The sequence below is a fragment of the Electrona antarctica genome, assembly GCF_951216825.1.
Source record: "Electrona antarctica genome assembly, chromosome: 11".
Taxonomy (NCBI): Eukaryota; Metazoa; Chordata; class Actinopteri; order Myctophiformes; family Myctophidae; genus Electrona; species Electrona antarctica.
Window position 1 is genome coordinate 30,941,392 of NC_136792.1, and position 15,527 is coordinate 30,956,918.

At 41.0% G+C, this 15,527-nt stretch overlaps 1 protein-coding gene across 1 annotated transcript in view; it reads right to left on the reverse strand.

The window, feature by feature from the left end:
* Window positions 1-403: 403 nt before the first annotated feature.
* The window catches only part of LOC306933081 (sodium channel regulatory subunit beta-4-like), a 24,833-nt gene continuing 9,709 nt past the window's right edge, over window positions 404-15,527 (reverse strand). Inside the window, exons 2-5 of the mRNA XM_079515086.1 lie at window positions 7,150-7,307; window positions 6,332-6,551; window positions 5,872-6,004; window positions 404-4,565 (exon numbers count right to left, since the gene is read on the reverse strand). Coding sequence (XP_079371212.1) covers window positions 4,475-4,565; window positions 5,872-6,004; window positions 6,332-6,551; window positions 7,150-7,307 — 602 coding nt within the window. The 3' untranslated portion in view covers window positions 404-4,474. The remainder of the gene's footprint in view (window positions 4,566-5,871; window positions 6,005-6,331; window positions 6,552-7,149; window positions 7,308-15,527) is intronic.

Below are 15,527 nucleotides of genomic sequence, written 5' to 3' on the forward strand. Positions count from 1 at the left end.
CTTAGAAAGACACGTTTTGTGGCAGACATGTGACATGTCACAAGCTGACTGCCAACATTGTGGCAGCTAATGCAAGTCAGTTTAATCTGATGCTGTGTGTTGGTAAATGTCAGTCTGAATGGCACAGAATGCCCGTGGGCCACAATGCAATAGGACCACAATGGAAACAAGCCATCAAGTTATTTTTGTGTTATCCTTTTAGCATTGATTGCGAATTTGTACTTGCTGTACGGTTTGCAACTTGCTAATATCAATCAATCAATCAATCAATCAATCAATCAATCAATCAATCAATCAATCGAACAAAAGGTTGCACCAGAAATAACCATTACTTATACTACAGGAAGATGAGCTGCAATGCAGGCATTAGGGGTGTGTGTTTACATATATTGCCAGGAAATAAAATGTGTGTGTACATTTATATCTCGATGCATCTTTTATCTGCATTGGGATTTTGATCCATTTACAGGTCTAATGTCTAAGTCTAATGTCGATACATTAGACCAGTGGAGAAACATTAAGTGTAGACATACATTTATAAAGTGCCACAAGGCCGACAAGGTTATTGCATAATCTGATGACTGTCTTATTGCTTCCATTGAAAGCAAAACAAATAAAAAAAATCACTCTAATATTAGAGCAAGTGAAATGAACATCTAAAATAAATCAAATCAAATCTATGTCACAATGTCTAAATGTGACTTAATTAGCCAGCATCTGTAGGATGTCAGGGAGTCTGAACTAATATCACAATCAGACCTGTGGACCGTGCAGACTCTACTCTCTAGGTTCTGTACAGCCACTATGATACACCCACTGTAAAGTGCTGTATGGTTACTGGAATTACACAGGGTCAGTCTATACATCAGTGTCAAAGTGGCTATTAAAGATTAAATTGTGATATATCCAACACAAATCTCAATCACATCAGACAGACTACATTTCCCAAAAGGAACCGCATGTATTCAAATCAGTCTGACCAAAAGCTGGGATAAAATATATCCCTACTGGCAATGACAATTAATCAAAAGCAGAGGCATGGTTCCCTCCCCTCACCCATCCAACAAATCTAACCTTATACGTATAGTTATTACACAGGGCCAGTCTATATATCACTGTCATAGTAGCTCCAATTGCATTAAAGTGTGTACCGTATACAGTGTAGACATGTAAGAGTGGGTAAATGAGGTGAATGGTGGAGCTGCACAGGGTATGTGAGGGTTGTCTGTGTGTGTGAGTGTGCGTGCGTGTGTGACTCGTGTCGTGAGTGTGTGCGTGGGTGCACATCAGCTGTCCCGGCTATCCCAGCTATGTTTGTGGGTGTGGCAGCTCATATCTGGCAGCCTCCGAGAGGTGTCTGTTCTCTAACATTCAAATAAACCCACAGAGACCAGCAGGTCTCACTTTCCTGAGGGATATCTTAGCACTAAGAAGAACATCTGAGTCTGGCCATTCACGTACGCGACACAAAATAGAAATTTGCCATTAAAATATTATAAAGTTTGTTATAATTCCCATATAACCCTGAGCTCAGAGTAGCATTTCTTATCTTGATCAGTGAATCATCAAATTGTCAGTCACCATACGTATACAAGCTTAAAAGCAGCTCTGAGTTCATCAAACTATTGTAAAAGATTGTTTTGCTGCCAACCCCAGTAATTGGCTTTGGACAGACGTCTAATATTGCTTGATACCTAAATGTGTCAAATCCAATTAAACGCCTTACTGTAGTTGTAGTTGTATACTTTCAACTAGAAAGTGCATACACACTGTAGTTTGGACTTTGTGTTAGGATGAAGTACTGGCCTGTTGTGGGACATTCCCACTCAATCACTAATGACATTCTTATGAAACACATCATCATCATCTCCTACAACACCTCAATGTAAACAAATGGTTGATATCAGACAATGATTATTGTATTTCACTTGTACATTCTACAAATGTTGGCTGTACATTCTTCACTATTGACTTGCCCAGTGTATTTCCGTACACTGAGGCAGTGTTGTCTCCATATGAGTACAAACATGTCTATCCAGTATCCATTGTTCTGTTAGGTAATAGGGCTATATGGGAACAGTGACAGTTTTCAGGAGAGAAAAGCAAACATTTGACCAAAAAAACAAAAACAAAAAGATTAGGATGGAAGGGTAATCTGTATCTGGAGAGTTGCTTATAGTATTTGGCTGTCCTCCCTCAGAGGACTTTACTGTGTACAGTCAGTCACAACACTATGCTGTTCATCTTAACAACAGACCTTTTCAAGTTCACAAATTAAAAGTGCTGTACAATAATATAGAAATAACGGATTTCCCCTTTAACCTCTAAACATCAGTGGACTTCCCAATGGCCTACAGTACACAATAACGGTATTACTCTGTAACACACCATCCCCAATTTCATCATTGTAAATTACTTGTTCTTAGTCTAATTTGTCTGGTTATATAAAGGAAAGAAATGTATTAATCACACGTGACAAGGGGTATGATATCAGACAAGACGATGTAGACAATTCTTTGAACGGTGGTGGATAAAATATGTTCATATGAAGATACATTATAATATATAAAAATGCTCACATGCTAAAAATGCATTGGTTATTTAGACAGAAGCAGCATGATAAAATAAGTTAATTCATTTCTATAGGGAACTTGGTTATCAGGGGATTGTCTTGATGACGGTTAGGGTTGGTTGTTATTTTAAATATTTTTCTGTGTTTATATCCTCCCACCAGCAAAGGGAGCAGAATCAGGCACCTGTGTTTCATCAAAAGCATAACAATCAAACTAGTGCAGAACTGGATCCTTCAGTTGCCCCAACAGCCCAAGTTTGTCATGCTAGCTAGGGGTGTAACAATATTATTGTATGGTGAGGTTTTGGTATCGTTACATCCCTATAGCTAACTCCAACTACAAGTAGCCTCCAAGTAGCCAGGAGGCTACTTGGAGTTGGTTTGGAACTGCTGGTTGGTTTGGAACCACTGTGCTAGGTCACAGTTTGCTAGAATGGAGGGTTGGCTGAGCTCCCTCCCAGCCCCTCCTCTGTCACTTTGTCAAACCAGGACCCTGCAGTAAACATGTACGGTTTAGGTCCGAATACCATGGCAGTGGTTCAGGTCAGTTCCTGTTAAAAATCAAGTGTAAAAATCATAGGTGCATTCAACAGGCGATTCTGATGCCTGTAATGATAAGCATTGTAAATATAGAGACTTTAGGGCCAGCACAGTGCTGCTTGCTTATGTTCAAAGCATAATACCAACACTGTCTGTTTGTTCATTTACATAATGACAAGTTCCCATGAAGTTGCATCGTTCTCAAGTAGGCCGGTGGCCGACGGGCACGTACAGGTCTAGCTTACAGAATGTGTGGACCCTCTTGTTTAACACATGAACGTTTTTTCTATGCTTGCTAATGTCTGGCATATGTTACAAAACAACAGACCTCATTGAATGCACCTTTGTAATGGTTAGGTAAGGTTAGGATTAGGAGTAGGAGTTGTTTGTGCCATAGTTCAGTATTTGTGGCAGTTGTTTGGTCACGGGCAGTTTATTGATGATGTGTGGTTCTGTTGATGTTAGAGACTAGAGTTTGTTTGGGTCCAAGGTTGACTCAGACTAAGAGTAAGGGGCTGTGGCCTACAACAGAACCTCATTCACCTCCTCTCCCAAAAAACAGCAACATCAACGACCATAAAAACCTCTTGGTAAACCGTAATGTCCCTGAAACCCCTTCTTTGCCACTAAATGTCTTACTTTAATTAGACTAAGTGCATTTCTCATCAATAAAACTATCATATGTATGAACAGCAATCTGCATTTTCACATACATGTTTTTATATAGGTTAATGTATATACTGTATTTATTTATTTTGTATTTCTGCATCTATTTTATTATAGGCCTGCTGTGTGTTTCTGTGGTTAGTTTAGGTATACCCTGAGACATTACAGAAAAGGCTTGTGATACTTTGGATGATGCTATAAAGTTTCTATAGTATAAGAATGTGCAAAATGAAAAGTTAGTCTACATACAGTACACAATATAATCCTCTGTGTTGATTTATCCATTTGTAAATCTGAGACTATACAACCAAATTGTTACATTTGCACACTCGAAAGGTTAAATTAACACAGGATTGAACCGTGACTCGTGAGCACTGCTGTATAGAACAGGGTTGAGGACAAATGAGGTTCTGCAGTAGAAAAGAGATGAGAGCTGCCAAAGAAATGCAAACAGGACTTGACACAGGCTTCATATTGTGTGACATACAGTATGGGCTGCTATTTAAGCGAGTGTGATCCAGACTTCTACACATGATATACAGTACCTCCCAAATCCCAAGCATATGATTTAAAATATACATGACATTTGTCTATTAGCTTAGCCACTAGTAAGGTAAAACAGTCCATTAATGACTGTGTTTTGTCTTTTTTTTAATGGCATATATACAAACATACAGACAGACATACTCGTTGTGTTCATGCCTTTGGTGTTCCTTTGTTGTCTGCTTTGGCACCTGAAAGTCCGTTTTCAGTGTTGTCATTCCCTGAGCTCACCAGGCACTCTTTACTGGAGGGCAGAGAGATCAAGAGAACTTTTATAGAGGGCAAATGTTGGGGCACAAACTAGACCCCCCCCACACAGAGAATGTATCATATTTCTTTGAAGTTCTCCCCTCTGGGAAGTGACTCCAGAGTCCAGACTAGTGTCACATAGCAGAAGAGAAAAACGAGCAGTTTACCGCGTGCACAGCTCACGAAAAATCGCTGTAACAGAGAGATAGCCAGCACTCCGAAGTATTTAAGGTATATTTATTATATTAGCAGCACGGACAGACAGACAAAACACGGACACGTTTCGGCGTGAAGCCTTCCTCAGCGTGTATATATCATATACACGCTGAGGAAGGCTTGATGCCTCAATTGTGTCTCACATAGCCACTATAGCAAGACGATAAGAGATCTCTGCCTACTGCAATGTCTGGGCCTGGGGACACATTTTTGAAAACCAAGATACCATCCAAATATGTCTTTAAACTGGATCTGAAATGCATTTTTCTTTTAAATTTCTGAATAGACCCCAGTTCCAGCCCCTACATTGAATTTAGATGCCACCAGACATTTTGGAGGTATACCACTTTTATACCACCGCTTTTTCAAAACGGTATACCACTTTTTAAAAGTGGTATACCACTTTTAAAAGTGTAGAGTGGTATACCAAAGACCACTTTTGGAGCTCGCCCTGTCAGAACCAGGCATGCAAACAGGTTCTTCCCAAAGGCAGAACCGTAAGCAACAAATACACTAGATTTGTATCCAGCACTGAACTCATTGTTCTTGCTATGTGTGCCATGCACAAATAGCAATACTGTAAGCAGTATCTTATTTGGGCATTTTTAATACTGTACAAATTACAAAACCGTAGGCTATACCGTAGGCGTAGGCTAGATACATGCATTCTCACCACGGCATATACATATTGCACCTAGCAAATAAACTAGGGCTGGGACTTTAACTGATTCATTTCTATTTAGAAAAATAATTACAGAAACTATAACGCAAAAAAAATATTAACACATTTTAATCGCGCTTAGTTTTTGCACCATTCTCATTGGACAAATTTCAGGCGAACCAATCATACCGGTGCACGCTTTGCTTGGCCCAGTGGATGGGAAATTTATATTTGAAAAAACTCACTCATTGATTCATTCGTATACATAAATCAGTTTGAAAGGTCAAATATTGATATTTGATTAAAATGTGATTAATTTTGATTAATTAATTCAAATGATATTACATTTAATTTTTGTATCGAGTCCCAGCCCTAAAATAAACAGAGGATAATGATTTGATCTGTCCGTCATCGGTCTACTTACTTTTTCTCCTCATCTTTACCTAACAGGAAGTGGATAACCAGGGCCTTGATCACCATGATGAGGATGACGGAACCGATGACTCCGCCCACCACAGAGACGATGATAGTCGTCAGAGTGGTATCAATCTCCCTCACTGGAGAGGATGAGATGGAGAGACATTTGACTAATTATGCACTAATTATGAAATGGGTTTTATGTTTTGCCATAACATGCCATATTTGTTTTTATTCATCCCATGAATAAACATGAATCAAAAACCTGTTTTGCTCTACTCTGATCTACAAGCTCACAACATGTGTGTGTGTGTGTGTGTGTGTGCGTGCGTGCGTGCGTGCGTGCGTGCGTGCGTGCGTGCGTGCGTGTGTGCGTGTGTGCGTGCGTGTGTGTGTGTGTGAATGTGTGTGTGCCTGCCTGCCTGCGTGCATGCATGCATGCATATGTGCGCATGCATATTACACACATTCATCCACGACTATCAGAGTGAAGATAGCAGTGTGGTTGCGGCCCTTTTCTTTTGGGTTCTTGGCAAAGCAGATGTATTCTCCCATGTCATCAAACGTGATGTTCCACAGCAGGATGGAGATGTTGTTGGTCTTCGTCGTGCCGACGAAATCCACACGTGGATGGACCACAGTGACCACGGGCTCTGTTTTCTCATCAACAATTGATCCTTCAGCCAGCTGCATCCATGCACACATTTGTATCCACAGACACGCACAGACACACGCACGCACGCACGCACGCACGCACGCACGCACACACGCACGCACGCACACACACACACACACACACACACACACACACACACACACACACACACACACACACACACACACACACACACACACACACATACACACACACACACACACACACACGTCAAGGTTTATAAGTTGTGCATCATCTCAACATTTTACACACTGAAGCCAACACTCCAAAGACTAATTAAAGCTGCAATTCATAAGCTTAACATTTGTACTGCTGAGCTACAAAGGAGAGCTTGTTTGGGAAGGGGAGATATTTCCATTTGAATGTTATGCAATACCTCTTGTCAACCGGTATAGCGGTTCTACCTGACCACAGGATAAAGTCTCAATAGAAATGCAAGGAGACCACCTACCAACCACTACAGTTGTGTTAGTTATATTATATTAACACACTCAACCATACAGATTAGTTGGTTATAACATTTTACTCACTAAAAATCTACGAAATGCAGCTTCAAAGCAACGTATTTTGTGAATGTGTGTCAATATGTGTTCTGAATGAATGCTATACCCTCTCCAAGGTTCCATTTGCATTGTAGTGCCAGCTGAAGTAAAGGTTCTTGATGCCAATGCAGGAAGCGTAGGTGCAGGGAATCAGAACCGTAGAACCATTCATCGCCTCGATATAAGGTATTTTCCCCGTGGAGACCTCCAAGCAATCAACAACCCCTGAAAAGGAGACACAGAGAGATGGTGAGACAAAATGGACAGAGATGTCACATAGAATCATACGTCCTCCTTAAACCTCCTCTACCTGCCCCCAACCCTCTCTGCTGAAGCCTTCATCACCTATTGATAAGAAGGTTGATGACATCAACATATATACCATGTCTTCCTTCTCTCCTTTCTCTCCAGATGAGATCCTAAAACTGTAGACCAGCCACCTAGAGAGTCTAGGTCAGGGGTTCCAACCTTTCTATTACCATGGACCAGCTGTTCATAAATTGTTTGCGGACCGGCATGGCTGGGGGGTGGGGGGGGCAGGGGTGCGTCGCAGTCACACATCATCGTACCAAAACACAGAAGACAGTTGACTGGCCTCAAGCAGCCTACCCACTGCTATATTATTATATCACAACATAATGTTATATCATTGTCATTGACCATGTCATTGATCCTGGTGACGCACGGTTATATATTCACAGGAAAACTTGGGATTCCCTTCTCGCGTACCAGCACAGGTACACGTACCAGTGGTTATGAACCTCTGGTCTAGGTCACTCAGGTTCTCCTTCTACTTGACTGGTCGGACGACTACCTACCAGGTTTCTTGGAAAGTGTTAATTAGCAAGCTTGGAAACCAGTCAGAGGCTAAAAGTTCTTAAATGAAAAGTTATATGAAATCCTTACAATAATATTCAAATAATACTTTAAATGTATTTTTAAGGGGCGCTAGCCCCTTCTATAAACAGCATTTGTCATTTGTTTTGCCATTGACGATGAACGGAGAAATGACGTCAGAATTCCGCTTTTTAGGACGCAAATTAAACATCAAAGCATTAAACACCATTGACATTGATAGGGAAAATGTACGTCATATGTAAACGAGCAAATCAGCTAACCAATCACAGGCAACAGGCATTCTGATTGGCCAGTATGAGATGATGCATAATGTTGTAGCGCCCCTCACTTCACAGTCACACAGGTGTGATTTCTGAGCTTCACAGTGTGTATTGGGAAGTGGGCCCACAGTCTGCCTCTACATCACTGCACAAATCGGTGACAGGTCTGCACATTACCATTGTGAACTTCAATAATACTTATTTGGCAAGTTATTAAGAAGTCATAATACAGTATCTCCTTAATATCTCCGTTCTGATGTCGGGAACTGATTGTCATATTTGATTGTACCCTTAATTAAGTGTAGGTAAGAAAGAAAGGCAGAAAATGCACAAGGAGAATACATAACAAAGTTGCTGAGCACACAGACCTCAAGGCTACTTGTGATTGCCTGGCATGGCAGACTACACCGCTGAGGGCTGTTCTTTTTGTTTGCACTGGCGATTTCCAGGCTAGCTCACAAGCTCTCCTATCACTGTGACACTCAATAGTTGTTGGAGAGAGTATGTTTTGCACTCCGTCCGTCTGTCACCAGCTAATCTCAGTCACCGTTGACTTGATCGCAACCATACTCTGCACACACATTCCCTGAATGCCAGAGCTGAACCTCTGCCCCAAAGTTTTCACATTGGCCTGTGATAGCGCCACCAGGAGGCCACTTTGTGCAAAACACATTTTTTGACAGTACACCTACATATTTTGTCCAAACATCATGCAAATTGGTACACAGTCTCTCTAGAGCCATTCAACGAAACAGGTATTTCAGATTTCTCAGACTCCATCCTGATTGGCTAAGATTGGCTTCCAAAGTTCGCAGGAGTGCTCCGTTTCAAACAAAATGCTGCGAATCATGAACACATTGAGTGATTTCCGAAATTTTGCACGCACATTCCCACTAGGCAGAGAAAGACATGCCACTTGGAAATTTTAAACTCAGCCTCATGGTGGCGCTATAACTGGCCGATTAGTGTTTTTACCTATAACTGCATCTGTGTAAAACCTTGTATGCACACTCCCTAGAGGCCAAGGAAAAACCTTTGCCTGGAATTTTTCACATCTGCCCTTTATAGCGCCACCAGGAGGCTGACATATGTAAAACACATTTTCTAATATTACTACATTTCACGCAAATCGGTACACATGATCTCCATAGTCATGTGATCAAGACAGGTTTATTTGATTTCTCATAATCCATCCTGATTGGCTACGATTGGCTTCTAAAGTTTTCAGGAGTAGCCTCCTAAACATTTTGCCAAACATCACACACACTCCTATCCTCCTGGTGGATACTTTTTCTTTTCTTCTTTTTTTCCCCTCCTGCCACATATTGCATTGAGGCATACCTGACTGACATGTGGATGTCACTACATCTCTGTTCATGTACAAACAGCCTATGCTGAGATACCACACAGCTGATCTTAATATGCTTTAATTAAGGGGGGAAAAATGAACGAGTTAGTTGACATTTCAAGATATGTTTGGAGTGGACATGAGGAGATTTTAGGCTGCAGGAAAAGCAGCACGTCACCTCTGTTAATCCCCACATCCCTGTGATAATGAATAATGATCATATCACATAATTATTCTCATATTCTGTCTGTAAATGGTTGCTTTCATAGCTGTTTCCTCAGCAGAAACGTTTGTTCTCCCCTTTCTTATTTCAATGGTTTAAGTTTCCAGACGTCTACCAGCCTGTAGTGTAGATGGATGGATGGATGGATGGATGGATGGATGCAACAAATGCCTAGTCTGCATGCTTACTGTCTTATTTCATGTGAGTAGCAAGTACTGTACTCGACTATTCCTAACAATGAGAATGGATCATTCATACAAACTGTGGGCATAAAAGGAGATGTGAGAATTAACCCCTCTCCCACCGGCTGCAGTATGTTGGTTACTTGTTCACATGATTTGTTACTTAGATTTTATTTTATTGACCACTAATGTTAAGAATTATATTTATGTTTAGACAGATGCTATGCTTACCTGGTATCCAAGATTATTCAATTCAATTCAATTTTATTAAAGTGTCAAATCACAAGAATACTTTACATGTAGAGCAGAAACCCAGCATTCTCACCCTGAGCAAGCAATTTAAGCATTATTTCAGCCAGAATACACTGTTCTTTGAACTCTACTTAAGTTGCAATTTACCTGGTTGTTGACTACGGTTCGAGCATTCTCTGCTTATACTCTGATTTCACTCTTTCGCTCTGGAGGAACACTGTCTGCTAAATGTCAAATTTTAAAAGACATTTATTGGATACAAATGAAGCTGTTAAGTGTACTGATGCGAATAAAGGGAAGAGGGGTGTGGCAGGAGTGGAAAATTGATGCGAGAGAGACAGAGGAATACTGAAAGATTGGAGGGAGGAAATGGCTCAAAGACGAAGTAGAATAAGGCAGAGGGTGAGTGGAGGGGGGAAAGAAAGGGAGAGGTGGGGGGAGAAGGAGTGTGGGGATGTGGAAGAGAGGTAGGAGGTGAAAGCAAGGTAAATAATAATAAAGTCTATCAGAGGAAAGAGGTCATTTAGATCTTTTAGATCTACTTCATGGCCACTAACCCATGCAATCCAGCAGTACCCCAGAGTAGACTGACTGACTGACTGAATGTGTGGCATGGCCAGACTAAAATCACTGCATAGATATTAGTCTGGAATTTCGATGTGGAAGATTTATTACCAAGGGGCTGTTACAAACAAATTTATTCCAACTTCATAGCAAACTAGAAAAAGTGCCCCTCGGGGCACAGGTCTCCACCAGGTCAGGTGAGGTTATTGTGGCCTCCTGGTGGCGCTATAATAGGCTAATGTCAAAAGGGTGCCATTTCTTCTTACGCCTTTATGATGACAAGTGGAGGATTTGAGGCATTTTGTTCCAAAAATGTGTTTTGCAAAAATCCACCTGTTGGTGGCGCTATAACAGGCCAATGTGAAAAGGGTGGGATTTATTCCTCAGCCTAGTAGGAAAGTGCGTGAAAGATTGCACTCTGCGTTCATGATTTGAGGGTTTTTGTTCAAAACGGGCCAATCCTGCAAACCTTGGGCCAATTAGGATGGAATATGAAATATCGGACAGATCCATCTTGAGCACATGACTATAGAGATACTGTGTAACGATTTGCGGGATTTTTGGACAGAATCAGTAATAACAAAAAATGTGATTTACAAAAGTCGGCCGTCTGGTGGCGCTATAAAAGGCAGATGTGAAAAATGCAGGTCAAAGGTTTTTCCTTGGCCTCTAGGAATGCAGATCTGTGCAGTTATAGGTAAAACTGTGTAAATATGTGTAAATCAAAAAGTCTCATGTTGAAAAGTGGGCTCTGATTGGTCACCCAGTGTCTGGTTTCCAGGCTAACTGAGTAACAGATAAGCAGACTCACAAAATGGACAGACAGACAGACAGACAGACAGACAGACAGGCAGGCAGGCAGGCAGGCAGGCAGGCAGGCAGACAGACAGACAGACAGACAGACAGACAGACAGACAGACAGACAGACAGACAGACAGACAGACAGACAGACAGACAGACAGACAGACAGACAGACAGACAGACAGACAGACAGACAGGATGTAACCAATGAACTCATGGACATGTTGTAGAGCAGTGGTTCTACAATGTAGAGAAATATACAAACTCAACACAGACCTAAAGATCCAAGCTGCAGGCCCTGGTCAGTGTCATTAGAGATTGCTGTTGGCTAAGCTAATAGTACAAACTTAACACTTTCATATCGAACTCTTGGACGGGCAAGCAAATTCAATGCTAATTTAACTATGAGAGTTAATAATGGGTCAATAATTGTACACTCTCTGTGTTAAATTAACACTAGGTATTTACCAGTGTGGGATTGGACTCTCACTGAACTGTTTAGGTGACTTTGCAGTGACAGCTGGTGTAATTCTCAGATTGTTGTTGCGGTGTCACTCACACACTTGGAGCCTATTTATAAACCCTCCCCTCTACGCTGCACTGGTCAAGATCACATTGCACATGGGACACATTAGGACAGAGTGTGTGTGTGTGTGTGTGTGTGTGTGTGTGTGTGTGTGTGTGTGTGTGTGTGTGTGTGTGTGTGTGTGTGTGTGTGTGTGTGTGTGTGTGTGTGTGTGCGCGCGTGCGTGCGTGTTGGCGGCTTATATTGTAGCACTAACAGTATCCTATATAAACCTATATAAAATATAAAACCGATCCTCTACTGTAAAACGACTCTGTACTGTAACTATCACATCCATACCACTGGAATCCTAGTGGCTTGTTCAGCTGATGGACACTGATGATACTTGTGGAAGTAATTTGGGGGTGAAGTGGTTACTGAAAATACATTTGGAAATGCAGTACACCCAGACAAACTGACTGGCTGACTGGCTGGCTGGCTGACTGACTGACTGACTAAATGGTACCCAGGAAGCTAGAGCAAAACAGGTAATAATCACGATAAGACTCATGTATATTCATGGGATGAATTAAATAAATATGGCATGTTAGGTAATGAGGAACTATTCTGACTGTAGCTACAAAAAAATCCACATCAACTCAATTTCATTGTAACTATTAAAGATATTTGATAGAAATTCATAATTCTTTAATGCCAGATTTAGCCAATTTGACCGCAAATGTCCCATGCAAATTGCTAGCCTAGACACTCAGCCAGCTATGCATGCTCTGTGAGACTCAGCACAGCAGATTTTTATTTTGATTAGGTGTTCCATCATGCTCATTTCAGCACGGGTAAATCGCTATTTCAACCAATCAGATTGCTTCCTCAAAACTACCTGAGGGTACAAGCTAACAACAATGCATAGCAATGCAACACACTGTTGGCTCATAGATTGGCTATTTCTGGCTTGCAACAACAATGATCAAGGTTTAGTTTCTCCTTGGTGTTTCCCTCCCATTTCTCCCTCGATCCTCTCTCATCTCTCCTCATCACTTTACTCCTCCACTCTCATCTCCTCTCCTGTTTATGTAATCCCGCTAGTGATCGTTTTGCTTTAAGGGTCTCTCTCTCTCTCTCTCTCTCTCTCTCTCTCTGTCTTTTCACTCTCCTGTTGTCAGGAGTTCCTCAGGGATTTTACAGCCATACTGTATAAAAAGTGGGGACACGTGGTAGACTGGGCTGGGCTGCTTATAACTAATAAATGAGCATATGGGTTAAAAACAAATACCAAGATTAAAGAAGCACGTATGTGAAAAACATTATTTAAGCTAACGTGACTTACTGACTTCACAGTTCACACCCTAGTAAATGCGAATATGCAAAGTAAATCTAACGTGTGTTGGAGTTGCAAAGAAAGTATTACTGTCCTTTTCATTGTTTTGAAACTAGAAAAAAGATTATCTGGAAGTCGAATCTTACAGTTTTTCATGATTGTTAATATAGAAAAATCGAACATTTGGCACAATTAGCACAACCTTCACTTCATGTACCTAATCGCTCGACACAATTTGCACTACATCACACTCCCTTATCTGCATTATACTTGCATCTTATACTTTCCTTCTTTACACTCTGATGTATACACATCACCTTGTTGTCCAAACACTACACACAATGTTCAGTTATTGCACACACTTAACACGTAAAATCTCAAAGCAACCTACAACACACAACTATTCAAATATCTAAACATTCAGGTTTGGTGAGCATTTGTTGGTAACACTTGACCACATAGATAAATGGTAAATGGTGCATTTATATAGCGCCTTTATCCAAGGCGCTTTACATAGTTGTGCATTACATTCACCCATTCACACACACATTCATACACCAATGGCAGCTGAAACCATGGAAGGCACCAACCAGCACATCAGGAGCAATTAGGGGTTCAGTGTCTTGCTCAAGGACACTTCAACACTAACTCTGGGGGAGCCCGGGTTCAAACTGGCGACCTTGCGGTTACCATCCGGAAACTCTACCCCTGAGCCACCGCCCCACAGTGAATCGACTACATTGTCATCTGGGACAATGTGAGCTTCCACCAGGCTGCTCAAGTGCGTGAGTGGTTCCAGGACCACCCATATTCCGTTCTATACCTTTCACTATTCTCCTTTCCTGAATCCTAGAGTTCTTTACAGCTTGGAGGTAGAAGAATGGAACCCACAGCAGGCCGGTTTACAGTAATAAAATAAAAAAATAAACAAATAAATACAACTTTTTTGGGCTGCATATTTGTGTGCTGTTTTATGTTTGACTATGAAAAAGTGAGCCTACACTGGGTCATTTTACAAAAGGAGAAATGGCTCATTCTCCATAGTCATTGTCATTTATGTGTGTTCCATTTCTATGATTGTGTTTTTAATTTTGCACTTCATTGTGTTGTGAATGCTTGGTATAGTGTTGCTTAGTGTACTCAATGAATGGTATGTGTGTGTCACTTGAAAATATGGCTGTGTGTACCAAATGAAAACACGAGTTCCATTTTGGGAACAATTAAGAGATTTGATAGCAAAGAGTCATCTTGCAAAAAAGGAGAGTCAGGGTTTAGCATTTTGTGAGGTTTTCAGTTTTGTGTATGCAGTTTTGAGAAAGCTGTTATTGTTTTGAAAATCGTGTATTAATAATATTGTGAAAAACTGTAATTTCCCAACTCAATTTTTCATTGGCTGTTGTAGATCCATGCACTATACATAACCATAAACGAAAATACATTTGGTGCCTAACCCCCAAATACCTGTACTGTATGTGTGTCAAAGAAAGCAAATGAACAACCACTACCTACTCCCTAGTAAGGAGGTGGTGCTCTATATGGCCGTCAGCAGAAGCCTGAGGTTGAGCTGTATCCCTTCAATGGCTCTGAATGTGTCATTATAATAATATGAGGCAGACATACTGTATTTATGAGGTGGAAAGATGCAGGTTGACCATCATGAGAACAAGACACAGCCGACCCTTCCCTTTAATATACGTGATTCTTGCGTAGTCTGTAGACTAAAGTATTGCACCTATATTTGATCAAAACTCAAAAGAAGTAAATCTGAATCTGAATGCTTTAGTTGTTTTAATAGCTCTGCATGCTTTTGAGTTTCGGAACTGTGTTTAATTCAACTTCAGTTATCCATGTCACCGATCATGCTACATGGCATGAAATGAGAAGGAGAGAATGGTCTTTACTCCTTTTGGAAATATCATTTCACTTACTATTTTCCACTTGCAAATGGCGTTACCTCCTTTCCTCCTGGTTATTTACCATGTCAGTACACTGTAAAAGCCTCTAACGCTGGGGGTGTACAAATGTAACCAAATGGACCCTCTGAGATACAAATGGATAAATTAACACATGTCTGTCACATATCCACACAGCCAAACCATCAGTGTTAATTTAACCC